The sequence below is a fragment of the Chiloscyllium plagiosum genome, chromosome 3 (assembly GCF_004010195.1).
Source record: "Chiloscyllium plagiosum isolate BGI_BamShark_2017 chromosome 3, ASM401019v2, whole genome shotgun sequence".
Lineage (NCBI taxonomy): Eukaryota > Metazoa > Chordata > Chondrichthyes > Orectolobiformes > Hemiscylliidae > Chiloscyllium > Chiloscyllium plagiosum.
The window spans coordinates 102,731,237-102,745,418 of NC_057712.1; the positions used below are offsets into that span (position 1 = coordinate 102,731,237).

At 40.2% G+C, this 14,182-nt stretch overlaps 1 protein-coding gene across 1 annotated transcript in view; it reads left to right on the forward strand.

Annotated features, from left to right (window-relative positions):
• Window positions 1-14,182, forward strand: part of LOC122548671 (hormonally up-regulated neu tumor-associated kinase homolog) — a 45,482-nt gene that overhangs the window by 8,842 nt on the left and 22,458 nt on the right. Inside the window, exons 2-4 of the mRNA XM_043687501.1 lie at window positions 2,921-3,213; window positions 6,430-6,485; window positions 8,162-8,294. Of these exons, the coding sequence (XP_043543436.1) occupies window positions 2,921-3,213; window positions 6,430-6,485; window positions 8,162-8,294 (482 nt within the window). The remainder of the gene's footprint in view (window positions 1-2,920; window positions 3,214-6,429; window positions 6,486-8,161; window positions 8,295-14,182) is intronic.

A 14,182-nucleotide genomic window follows, 5' to 3' on the forward strand; every position in this document is an offset into this window, starting at 1 on the left:
CGGAAGTGGTGGCAGACACGGCAGTAGGGGTGGCGGAAGTCACTGAGCATGTGGTATCGGCGATGATGTGAGGGCCGGAAGTGGCTGTGGGAGTGGCCATGATGGGGGCAGAAGTGACATCATCAATCAGCGTCGTGGTGGTAGCTGCATCAGCCGCATGGCTAATGGCGTTTCCGAGGCCAGGGGAATCTTCTGGAATGTTTGAGGAGCGCTGGTTATGGAGGTGGGTAGATAAAAGTTTGTTGTACTTAGTTTTTGATGTTTGAGATGGAATTGAAATACTGTTTGTTGAGAGTATGGATTCTCCTGAGGATGTAGTACAGAGTGGGTCCTTTGCAATTCTGAGAGAGTGTGGCCCTCAGCTGAGGCAGGGCTGACTGTAGAGAGGTTAGGTGCCGGCGCATTGCTGCGAGCGTGGAGCGGAGGATCTTGAAGGAGAACAGTTGCTGGTGTTTTTGAATCTGTAGTCTGTATTGTTTGTCCTGTTCGGGTCCGAACTCTGCTGGTTTAAAGGTAGTCCGGAGTCCGTGTGGGGTGAGTTGGTTACGGAGACAGGCACTGAGGAAGCAGATGTGGCTGTGATAGCGAGTTTGATTCAGGACATGGTTGAAGAGCTTCAGGGCTGAGGAAATGACCTGGGAGTTGCAGTGAGAGAGAGACTCCCTGAGATTCTTGTAGAGAGAGGAGGAAAACTTCTTCAAGGCAGGCATCCTTGCAAGAGGATTCGCAGTAGGGTTAAAATCAACGAGGTAAAAACAATGACTGCAGATGCTGGAAACCAGATTCTGGATTAGTGGTGCTGGAAGAGCACAGCAATTCAGGCAGCATCCGAGGACAGGCAAAATCGACGTTTCGGGCAATTTCCCACTACATATACTTACTCCATTTTTCTCACATGATCTCTTGTCCTTCCTTTGTGATACCCATCATTTGTTCCTGGATGGAGCCAATGCTTGCAATGTTGCTGCTTTGGACTATCCATCAATATTGCCTGTTCCTTGCCCAAACAAATACCCATGCTGGTTCTTAGAGGTGCTGACACTCATTATTGGACTTCAAGCACTTGGCCTTAAGTTATCTAATTACTTGTCCATTCTTTGCTTTTAAGTGTTCATCGCACTTCCCAGAGGATTACCACTTTTACTGGCACAGCATCGTCATTGCATTTCAGGCCACCATCTGATTCCACTTCAACAGACGTATCTCTTCGGTTTAGCCACCTTCTATTTTAAATTGCTTACCGTACTTCTACTTTGCAATTGACAACATATGCATGTGTTTTTTTTTTAGAAAGGCTGTTTCCTAAAACAGTAAACATATAAACATATATAAAAGAGTGCAAGAAGCTGAAGTGATTATAGATGGCTTAGAGAATAAGGATGAAGAAATAATAATAGGAAACCAGGAAACAGCAGAGTTGAATAAGTACTTTGCATCAGTCATGACAGCAGGGGACAATAACAGCATCTCAAAATTGCAAAATATTTAAGGGGCAAAAGGAGGAGAGGAAGTCAGTATAATAACTATCATTGGAGAAGAAAGTAATGCTGGGGAAACTAATAGGGCTAAAGAGTGATGGGTCACCTGGAACTGATGGAATGTATCTATAATAACAAAGAAAGTAGCTACTGAGATAATGGTTGAATTGGTAGTAGTTTTCCAAGAGTTCTTAGATTCTAACCAGTTCGCTTAATGTCTGCTATTGGGAAAATGTTGGAATCTATTCTAAAGGATGTAAGAGCAGAGCATTTAGAATTGCATAATATCATCAAGCAGAGTCAGCATGGCTTCATGAGAGGAAATTATGCCTGACAAATTTACGAGAATTCTTTGAGGAGGTAACAAGCAGGATCGATAAAGAGAAGCATGTAATATGGTTGAATTTTCGGAAGGTGCTTGATAGGTATCATAAAAGAAAGGGACACATCAAAGCTCCTCACAACCTGAAGATGTGAACACTCAGCAGGAAATTCAAAAATATCAAAGATCTCTGACTTGTTAATACAGTTCTGAAAGCAAAGGAGAAGATAGCACATCAAGATAGTCTTCATAATAGAACTAATAGACTGGGCTCGATGTTGCTGAGGAAGTAATGACTCATGGCAGGTAGACAGCACAAGACATCATCAGTTTGTAAATTCAAGGTTGCAGGAAAAAAGTTCTTTCTAATGATGCACAGGTAAAACACTCCTTCAGATAGAGCCAGCCAAACACTGTTGCATCAAAACATCTCCACATCACTCAACAAATTACTTTTGCAGTGTAGTGACAATACTATATTGATTTGAATGAGTAATTAATCTGTTTTAGGCAATTTCTTCAAAAGAGGATGATTAATCCATGGAACGCATTGCTGCAGAGAGCTGGGAAGGCCAAGTCATTGAATGTATTTAAGATAGATAGGTTCTTAATTGCTAAGGTGATCAAAGGTTATGGAGAGAAAGCAGGAAAATGGGGTTGAGAAACATATTGGCCATGATCGAATGGTGGAGCAGATTTAATGAGCCAAATAGTCTAATTCTGCACCTATACATTTTGGTCATTTGATCTAATCTAAATAAGCAAAAACATAAAAATGCTGATCAAATGAGCCCTTTGCTCTTCTATGCAATAGTGCCATTGCTTCAATTCAAATGGCATCTTTGGTTCATTGTATTATACAAGGGATGATACCAACAAGAATGGGGCCCTAATTAAATATTATAATGAGATTTTAGCATGAGACTTGGACACTTATACTGAGAAGCTGGATCCAACATGATGGGAGGTTGACATTTGGTAAAGAATAAACATACATCACCACCATACTGAATGAACCTTAGACATCTTTTTAATAGCCTTGGAATAGCTTGGGATAGAATAATCATATTGCTCCCAACATCTGTACGTGTTCATTAATTGAATTTACTTAACTTATCAGGTAGCCATCAAAGTGATTGACAAGAAGAAAGCAAAGCAGGACACCTATGTGCATAAGAACATGAAGAGGGAGCCCCGCATCCACCAAATGATCAAGCACCCAAACATTGTTCAGCTATTTGAAACCCTGGAGACGGAGAACTCCTACTACATGGCAATGGAGTTATGCCAGGGAGGAGACCTGATGGACAGAATCTGTGAGAAGAAGAAGCTAGAAGAAAGAGAAGTGAGAAAATACACCAGACAGATCTTGTCAGCGGTGGAACATCTCCATCGTCACACAATAGTACACAGGTAGAACTGGAATTGTTGCCTGTCCATCAGCAGGGTCAGATACTGCACCTCATGTATCTATTCTGTCTCAGTTGTGGAGCTATTTAGACTTTACACACCCAGCTGTTTATTGATTCTGTCCCACCTTAGGGAAGTTTGGGAGGGTGCTGTGCACCAGTATTTTAAATGGTAGTGAGACGGCCCTCTTGAATTTCAGACATAGCTGCTAAGAGTGTAGATTTAGAAAATAATCCTCAAGTATTAATGTAGGGCACTCGTAGTAAACTGTCGATGGAATTTCTTTCTGACTAAATCAAGTAAACAGTGAAAATGAAACATATACTCAATTTAGGCACCACATGAATTTAAATGGCTCAAATCCAGCTGTTAGGTTAAGTTATTATCCACCAGTGGGATGTGTATAGACTTTGAGTAGTTTTTGTCAATGCAGATTCTATGGGGCAAAGGGCCTCTTTTGTACCGTATGATTCTATGAATCAAGGCACCCTGCCGCATCTTTGAACACCCGTGTTTTTGTCCCTTGATTTAATATCTGTGATTGGCAGTAACCTGAGCAGAACAAGTGTGGAGATAGATAATTACCCAATTAGCATTAATTTGCTTTATTGCAAGTGTTGTAGTTTGAATAATGTTGATATTATAAAGCTTTGTTCCCTGTGATGAGATGTACTGGCAGAGGTCAGTTTATTTGTTATCAATCGTGAAGATGACAGAGTCTGTTGATGTTGAGGACAGGTTCTAAAACAAGTCAATAAAGAAAGATGGTGGTTGGTTCTATTTGTCCAATGTTGATAATCACAAAGGACAGTGACTAAATCAATCATCATAATTTATCATACAGTGGAAATCAGTCATGAATGTTTTCTCATTCTGTAAGCACAAAAGATGTCAGGGAAAATCAGATTTACAACTCTTGACAAATGTTGCTTCAATCCTGGAATTCACAAAACTGAACAACATAATGTTAACTGCAGATAATCAGGCGATGGCAGCAAGCTGACTGAAGACGAGCTACTCATCAAAGGTCCTGTCAAAACTGATTGGTTGTGAATAGGACCTGTTCAAGTACCACATCACAGACTCATTCAGAAAGAGAAGCAGATGGCAGGCAGGTAGTATAGTGGCAATGTCAACGGACTATGAATCCAGAGGCTCAAGCTAATGGCCTGCAGGTACAGCTTCAAAATCCCAACTCAGTTAACATATTTGGAATTAGTATCAGTAATATTGGCCATGAAATATTGCCAACTGTCTTAAAATCCCATCCGGCTCATTCCTTAATGTTCTTTAGGGAAGGAATTTTTCTGTCGTTACCTGGTCTGGCTTCCAGACTCACTATCATGGACTGACTCTCAGCTGCTGTCTGAAATGGCCAGTTCAGGAGAGATCAGGAGAGATCAGGAGTGGGAAGAAAGGACTGGCCTTGCTAACAATGGCCACATCCTGTGAAAGAATAAAGAGAAAAAGTGGAAACAGATAGCATTTAAAGGGATGACGAACACTTGAGTATGTAATTGGCTGAAAGAGATGGGACACAGAGCTGAATGACAAACAAATGTTTTTATGACAGAGAGAAGTTTGTGGTTGGGGAGACAGTTATCCAGTGATCAGTATGAGAATAATTGCTTTTATCAATGACATAAATGTGGAAACATGGCGTACAATTTTAAATATTACGGGAGATCCAAGAACTGACAACGTGGGAATCGTAACCGGGATATGATCAAACTTCAGGGGACATGGATAGATTGATGAAATGGACAGATACATGGCAGAAATAACTCAATGCACTAAGTGTGAAGCAATGTACTATGAGAGAAGCAAAATTTAGAATTGTATGATCTGAATGGTGCCGTTTTAAGATGGTGCAAAAACTGGGGGAATGCATGCTACTAAATCCTTGGAGATGGCAAGGCAAATTGATAAGGCAGTTGAGAAAGACAATTAGATACTTTATTTTGTAAACAGGGACACTGAATACATATATAAGGAAATTACAAACATACATCACCGTTGGTCAGCTGGAGTATCATCTACAATTCTGGGCACCTACACTTCAGGATAGTTTTCAAAGTCTCCGAAAGAGTTGAATGTAGGTTCACTACGATTATATCATGGATAAAGAATTTCAGTAGTGTGCAGAGATTAAAGGAACTGTTTTCCTTAGACCAGAGGAGATTAATGGAAACCTTAAAGGGATATTTAAAACTATGAAGAAATCTAATCGAACAAGAGAGGAAAAAAAGTTTCCTTTGACAAATGGGTCTGTAAACAAAATCATGAATTTCAAGTCATTGGCAATAGAGGGGAAACAAAGATAAATGTTTTCACACAGAGCATTTGCAATGGATTTATTATCAAGGGAATTGAGAAATATCTGCCTTACGGCTGTTAAAGAGCTGGAGTAGGCCTCCTTCTGTATTGTAAGATTCTGTGAGTCTAGGCAAATCACCATCCAGTTCAAAGCCTTGAACACCCAACAATGGCATCAAGCAGGAACCTCTTTTGTTTTTATTTAGGGGACTTATACTGTTTCCCTTATTAAAATTGCACGCTTTAATATAACCTCAATACTCAAGTTTATCTTAACATTAGTTTGTATCCAACATTATTGATGCAATTATTGTGCTTTACAGAAACCCAGAAGTTTAGAAGTTTAAAGCTCACCATTGCATACTGTGAGGATTGATTTATTGAGTATATAGCTTAATTTACAGCCAGTACTCAAAAAATGGCTTAAAAATTTGTTGCTAGGATTGGAGGGTTTGAGCTATAGGGAGAGGCTGAACAGGCTAGAGCTATTTTCCCCGGAACGTCGGAGGCTGAGGGGTGACATTAGAGAGGTTTATATAAACATGAGTGGCATGGATAGGGTGAATTGCTAAGGTCTTGTCCCCAGAGTAGGGAGTCCAAAACTAGAGGACACAGGTTTGAGGTGAGAGGGGAAAGATTTAAAAGGGACAACTTTTTCATACAGTGGGTGGAATGAATTGCTAGAGGAAGTAACATTAAAAGGTTCCAAATGATAACAGCTTGACACAATAGGATTGTAATCTCTCTCTGGGTTTCGGCTCCTTTTTGCAACTCAGAGGAATCCAGAGACAAAAACTCTAAACAGCATTGGGTAGTTGTTCAGACAAACTCAGTTTAAATGTGAAATAAATGTCAGCTGGAATAATTGCATTTAAATCAATTGTTTCCTGTTGTTTTCTCAAGGGATTTGAAAATCGAAAACTTTCTCCTTGATGAAAATAATAACATCAAAATTGTTGGTAAGTGTAACAAAAGTAATAATTAGAAACTAATTGTACCAAGTGTGCGCTTGAAAGATGTTGTTTAACTGGAAATCTTTTCTAGTTAAGGATTTAGAAGGATGTTGCCAGGGTTGAAGGGTTTGAGTTATAGGGTGAGGCTGAACAGGCTGGGGCTGTTTTCCCTGGAGCGTCAGAGGCTGAGGAGTGACCTAAGAGAGGTTTATAAAATCATGAGAGGCATGGAGAAGGTGAGTAGTCAAGATCTTTTACCCCGGGTAGGTAGTCCAAAACTACGGGCATTGGTTTAGGATGAGACGGGAAAGATTTAAAAGAGCCGTAATGGGCACATTTTTCACACAGAAGGTTGTGTGTGTATGGAATGAGCTGCCAGAGGAAGTGGTGGAGGCTGGTACAATTACAACATTAAAAGTCACCTGGATGGGTAGATGAATAGGAAGAGTTCAGAGGGATATAAGACAAATGCTGGTAAATGAGACTAGATTAATTTAGGTTATCCAGTCAGCATGGACAAATTCGACCGAATGCTCTATTTCCATGCTGTACATTTCTATGACTCCATGACTCTGATTAGAAATCATATATTCCTTCTGGTTGCAGTCACATTAATATAGTTGAATAAGGATTCAATCCAAAGACAATGTGGCATTAAGCAATGCATAAAATGTACACTATCATCTCAGCTGCCTATTGAATACTATATCCAATTGATTTTAATAGAAATAATAATCAGGAGAGATGTTCAACCATTGCCAGTTCACATCTGGTGGAGTACAAACCATACCCAATCAATCTGTGCTTGCAGAACATTGTGTTAAACCGTAGATGTGATTAGCCAACACTTGTTGAACAATCCCAAGCTTTGCCCAAAAATCACACTAACATACAATTTGAGACTATTAGTTGGGTATGAAATGTGGCTCATTTATTCTTTGCTAGAAGCTACATGTACAGAGGATTAATGTACAGAGGATTCTGAGAAGGTTTGACAGGATAGATGCTCCAAAGATATTTCTCCTCATGGTGGCATTGAGAACTTGGGGACACTGTTTAGAAAAAAAATGTTTTTCCCAGTTATTAAACCAAAGAGAATCTTCTTCTCTCAGAGAATCAATAGTATTTGGAATTCCCAAGCCCAGAGACTGTGTCAATGAACATATTCAAGCTAAGTTTCATTTTTTATCTGTAAGGAAGTTAAAGGTTATAGGGGACAAACAGACAGACAGGAAACTGGACCTGAGGACATAAATACATTAGTCATGATCTCATTGAATGGCGGACTAAGCTTGTGGGCTACTTCTGCTTTGCTTCTTATGTTTCTTTTGTCTTTTAATCAAATGAATGGAAGTCATTATGCTGTTCATGTGTCATTCAGGGGTGTACTGCGGTTGGTAACAAAAACAGTTATAGATTACTCCGGCTCATTTACTGTTTTCAATCTCCCACCTAAACTAAGGTCTTGCATAATGTAAATTAGAGAGTGGAACAAATTGCTTGTAAAGATTGACACTGATAGATGCCTGGTACCTGTAGAACTGAACTTTAGCAAAACAACCTTCCAACATTTAAGATAGAAGGGGGATCAAAATGGTCATGAGGTACTGAATGAACACCTATTGAAGTCTGAGCTAACTTGTTTTGTATTCATTGCCTGTTTTGTTTATTTCTCAATGTAGATTTTGGGCTGAGTAACACCCTGAAGAATGACAGCCAGGAGTTGTTGAACACACAGTGTGGGAGTCCTGCCTACGCTGCTCCAGAGCTGCTTGCCCATCAGAAGTATGGTCCCAAAGTGGATGTCTGGTCAATGTAAGGATTGCATCATGTGCATCAGATAAAAATTAAATTTATATTGAATGGGAATGTCTATACATATCTATATATGTGCTTATTGCAATTAATACAATTTAATATATCTAGTTGTTCAAAAAACTTGTACAGATTTATGGAATTGCACTTTCAAAGGGATTGAAAATCAAAAGCTGGGCTGAGTATTAGGTCCCACCAGCCATTAGGCGGCTATTTAAAATCCTTAATGATCAGTCAGTAAAAGACCAAGGAGCCACCTCACTGTCCAGTCAGAGCCATTGGGCAAGCTCCTAATGCTGGGGCCAATGGAAGGTTCTCCACAATCTTCAATGATTGGTAACCCCATCGGAGGTAGAAGCTGCTGGCCTGAACAAGACATCTACAAGGATGAAAGTATTTGTCTCTCTGGATCTGCAAATGTTTTCCTTTAAATAATTATCCATTTCTTTTTGGAAAGCCACAATTGAATGTATCTCCACCACAGTCTCTGACTGTGAGTAAAAACATTTTTTCTCCATTTCCCACTGGATGTTTTGTCAATCACCTTAAAATAGTACAGGCAGAAGTAGGTACTGCAGATGCTGGAGATTAGAGTCAAGATTAGAGTGGTGCTGGAAAAGCACAGCAGGTCAGGTAACATCCGAGGAGCAGGAAAAATCGACATTTCAGGCAAAAGCCCTTCATCAGGAATAGAAAATAGTACACTCTGGTTCTCGACCGTTCCACCATTAAGCACAATGTGTCCTTATTTACTTTGTCCAGATTTCTCATAATTTTGAACTACATTGATCAAATCTCTTCTCTATTTGCTCAAACATTCCACACTTCACTAAGTCTCAGAAATATTTTCGGCACACTCTCCAATGTCTTCCTAAACAGTGGTTCTCAGAATTGGACACAATACTCCTGATGAAAACAAACCGGTGGATTATCAATGTTCATGATTATGCCCTTGCTTTTATACCCTATACCTTCTGAGATCTCTAATCCTGATTCGTTCCTGATCCATTCCTCCAGCCCTTCTGTGTGCTCTTGAAATTGCTGTTTTATCTCCTCATAGTTCACTACACTTCCACATTGTTTGTTATCTGAAAATGTTTAAATTGTATCCAGCGATTCCTCTAAATGCTGAAGCATGTACAAAGGCAGTAAGACCTACACAACGTCCAGGCTTGGGCTCATAAGAGGTAGGGAACTTTTATAATATACAAGCTCTTAGCTCGCCTGAGGTCTGGTGGCCCTCAGGCTGAATCACCACCAGTCACTTCTCTCTGATAAGAGAGCAGCCCCTATGGTCTGGTAAGACTATGGTGACACAGCAAGTATCATGAGAAGCATTTGGTCAAAAGTTGGAATTCTGAAGTCAGTAACTCATCTCCTGACTGCTGTGAGCCTGCCCACCATCAACAAGGCCTAAGTTAGCTATGTACTGGTATAAACGCAAAATGCTGCAGACTTTAGAAATCTGAAATAAAAACAGGAAGTGCTGCAAGAACTGAGCAGGTCTGACAGCATCTGTGAAGAGAGAAACAGAATTAGGACTTCTGATACAACAGTTCTTCCACATCTCCAACAACACCCAAGAAACTCAACACTGTCCTGGACAAAGTAGTCCACTTGGTCAGCACGTATCTAAGATTCACTCCATCCACCACTGAAGGACGGTGACAGCAATGGATGTACCATCTTCAAGATACATAGCAATAACTCACCAAGGATCCTCAGACAGCACCTTCCAAACTCGTGACCTCTATCTCCTGGATGGGCAAGGCAACATATACTTAAAAACACCATTACCTCAAGGTCTCCTCCAGGTTATGTACCATCTTGAATTGGAACTAATTGCCATTCCTTCATATGCGCTTCACATGTGATTCAGAATCCTAGAACTCCCTCCCTAACAATATTGTGTATGCGCTGACACCAAATAGACTACAATGGTACAAGAAGTCAGCTCACCACCACTGACTCAGAACAATTGGTGATAGGTAATAAATGCTCGCCTTGCCAGCAAAGCCCACATCCCACAAATGAATTTAAAAAACATCTAATTTTAAGGCATTAATACTGATTAAGAAAAGCCAAGTTTCTACCATCGATCATTGGAGAACCTCATTATAAAATTTCTTCAATTCAGGAACTAAACATTTGCCACTTCCCTCTGTTTTCCTTTCATTCCCTTCAGTCCGTGCTGCCACTGTCTCTTTTATTCATGTGCTAAAACTTTGCTTCAGGCTTGTTATGCAGCACTTGAGAATGGCTCTCAACCTCTTTGTTGTCTCTTCACAAACCTGTATCACATTAGATCACCACAATTTTCCTTTTTAACAAATCTGTGGAGTTTTCCGTAATTAATCCACATTTGTCCGAGTGAAAGATCATTTTGTCCAGGTTGTTTGACATTGCAGACCTGATCTTTTCCAGCTGTCTGCACGGGTAAACAAAAGGAGTAGGTATTTGAGCAGAGTCCAACCCAGCCAAGAAGGAAAGCACTGGTCTCAGGCTCACGTTTGTGACTCACTTTTTATACCAAAGAAGAAACAGCAATTCTTCAGTTTGGACAGAACATACCCATTGTGTTCAAAACTTTCCTCACATTTCCAGTTGAAATTTATGGCAATATGGTGAAATTCAAAGAATCTTAAAGAACATATTCTGAATGCTTTGAAGCAAGATGAGATTTTGAAGGTCATTTGCCGTTCCTGATCACTGAACTGACTTACCCCCTATGAAGAAACAAAAAAAAAATTGACTCATGGAGTTTATTTGTACGGTGACTGCAAATGTGTTGTGTCTTAAAGGAAAAGTATCCTATGCAATCTCTCTGAAGTTTAGGCATAATACAACAAAGCAGGTTATAGTTATGTACCAATTTCTCCTGTTCCCAAGCTAGTCAGAGAAGAGGTTGAGAAGGAGTAACCTCAAACTGGCAATGAGGAATTGAACCCATGCTGTTGGCATTAAACTCCTCTGCAAGCTAACAATTCAGCCAACTGAGCTAAACTGATTCCCTCATGATACTTAATAAGATTAAAAATAGAACTAGGAATTGATCAAACAGCCTCTTGAACCTTCCTTTCAATTCATTCATTCCATAGCAGAACAATTACATCTATTTTTCTTTCCTGCCCAATCCTTATATTTCTTAATTCTGTTACGGATAAAAATAAAGTGTTGAAATTATTCGTTGACTCAGCACCACATTTCTGCCCAAATTTACAACAGTCTGAGTGAAGGAGGTTATCCTCATCTCCATCCTCAGTGACTGCCTCCTTAATCAGAGATTGTCATTTCATGGCATAAGGCTCCAGGATCCACTCTAGGGATTGAACACAAAAATGAAGGCTGGCAATCCAGTGCAGTACTGAGGTAGTGTTGAAATTTCTTAATCAGTGGAACACTGCTGTTTATGAGAGTGTGCTGTATGCAAATAGGCTTCTGTGTAGCATATATTACAGCAGTGACATTGTAGCAGAGTGGGGAGGTAAGAGCCTAATGATATTAGTACTAGACTATTAATCCAGAGACCCAGGTAATGTCCGAGGAATCTGGATTTGAATTCTGCCATGGCAGATGGTGAAATTTGAATACAATAATCTGGAATTAGGACTCTAATGATGATCATGAGTACAGTGTCGATTGTCAGGAAAATCCAACTGGAGTTCAGCCCTTTAGGGAAGGAAACTGCCATCCTTATCTGCTATGGTCTGCGTGTGACTTCAGACCCATGGTAAAGTGGTTGACTCTTAATTGGCCTCTGTTGTCCCAGCCAGCAACACTCACATCCCATGAATGAACAAAATCAAATTAATTGGCTGTGAGGCATTTTAAAGCATCCAGTCATCATGATAGGTGTTCTAAAAATGTTATAATGGAAAGAGGAAGCATTGTGAGAATATCAATCAGTTAGAAATTCAAAGGCTAAGACTAATGTGCCAGAGCCACGGGTTCAAATCCCACTATAGCAGCTGGTGGAATTCAAATTCACATAGGAATAAAATGTGGAATTAAAAGCTAATCTGAATAATGGTGCCATAAAGCTATCAGTGATTGTTGAAAAACCCATTTTATTCAATATTAAGGAAGGAAATCTGCTGTCCTTACCTGGTATGGCCTCTATATAATGAGACCCACGGTAATAATATTGACTTTTAATTGTCCTTTAAAACAAACAATAAGATACTCAGTTCAAGAGCAGTTAAGTATGGACAACAAATCCTAGTAATGCCCAGATTTCATGAAAAAGAATGAAATAAAAGCTGTGGCCTTGGTAATTAATGATGCATTTAATATAAATACAGTTTGCTTCTTTTCACGTTTCCACTTCTGGATCTCCCCAACCTAAATTCATTGAGATAGTTATTTGTAAACCTTCTCTTATCCCTTTGTCAAAATTGCTCTCAAAGCTCTGCCACCTGGAGAAGTTTACATTCCTAATGGGGAGCCATATTCAACAGGAGAGCAGAACGCCAAACCAATTGGGATACTGATGTGTTCATTGTGGAGCTCTCACATGTTAAAATACAATCAATAATCCAAATAAACATGAGGGACACAAATCAGATACATTGACATCCAAGTTCCACTCCATGACCTAGCCTCACACTGAGCAAGGTTCCCCAACAAGATGGCAGGTGACTAAATATTACTCTTTGCTGGCATAGTCTTAAAAATGATGACTCTGTAAGATTTGCAGACCTCTGTGTCTGCTGTCTCTACTTGAAAGATTGAGTACATTCAGAAAGTCTTGAAAGTGGCAAAACTAACCATTTTATTAAAGACAAATGTCAAAGCTATATTTTATAACTGGGAACACCACAACCTATAAGTTTTTCGCCAAACCAAACATGATCATGACTTGGAACACTATCGCTATTCCTTCACTGCCAATCGGTCAAATTCCTGAAAATCACCCCCTAACAACACTGTGGGACATCACCACATCCAAGAATTGCAAGGGTTCGAGAGGCTCACAAGCACGTTCTCCAGGGTAATTAGGGATGGGTAATAAATGCAGACCCTACCAGCAACACTAACATCCCCAGGAATAAATAAATACTGGCCCTGCCAGGAACACCCACATCCCGAGGAATAAATAAATAATGACCCTGCCAGTAACACCCATGTTCCCAGGAATAAATAAAAACTGACCCTGCCAGCAACACACATCCACAGGAATAAATAAATACTGAGCTGCCAGTAACACCCACATCCCCAGGAATAAATAAATGCTGGCCCATTCAGCAACACCCACATCCCCAGGAATAAATAAATGCTGGCCCATTCAGCAACACACACATCCCCAGGAAAAATAAATGCTAGCCCTGCCAGGAACACACACATCCCCAGGAATAAATAAATACAGACCATACCAGTAAAACACGCATCCTCAGGAACAAATAAGTACTGCCTCTGCCAGCAACACCCACATCCCCAGGAATAAGTAAATACTGACCCTGCCAGCAGCACCCACACCCGAGGAATAAATAAATAATGACCCTGCCAGTGACACCCACATCCCCAGGAATAACCTGCCAGTAGCACCCACACCTGAGGAATAAATAAATAATGACCCTGCCAGTGACACCCACATCCCCAGGAATAAATAAATACTGACGCTACCAGTAACACCCATATCCCCAGGAATAAATAAAAACTGGTCCTGCCAGCAACACCCACAACCCAGGAATAAATAAATACTGGGCCTTCCAGCGACACCCACATCCTCAGGAATAAATAAATACTGGCCCTGCCAGCAACACCCACATCCCCGGAATAAATAAATACTGAACCTGCCAGTAACACAAACATCCCCAGGAATAAATAAATACTGGCCCTGCCAGGAACACACACATCCCGAGGAATAAATAAATAATGACCCTGCCAGT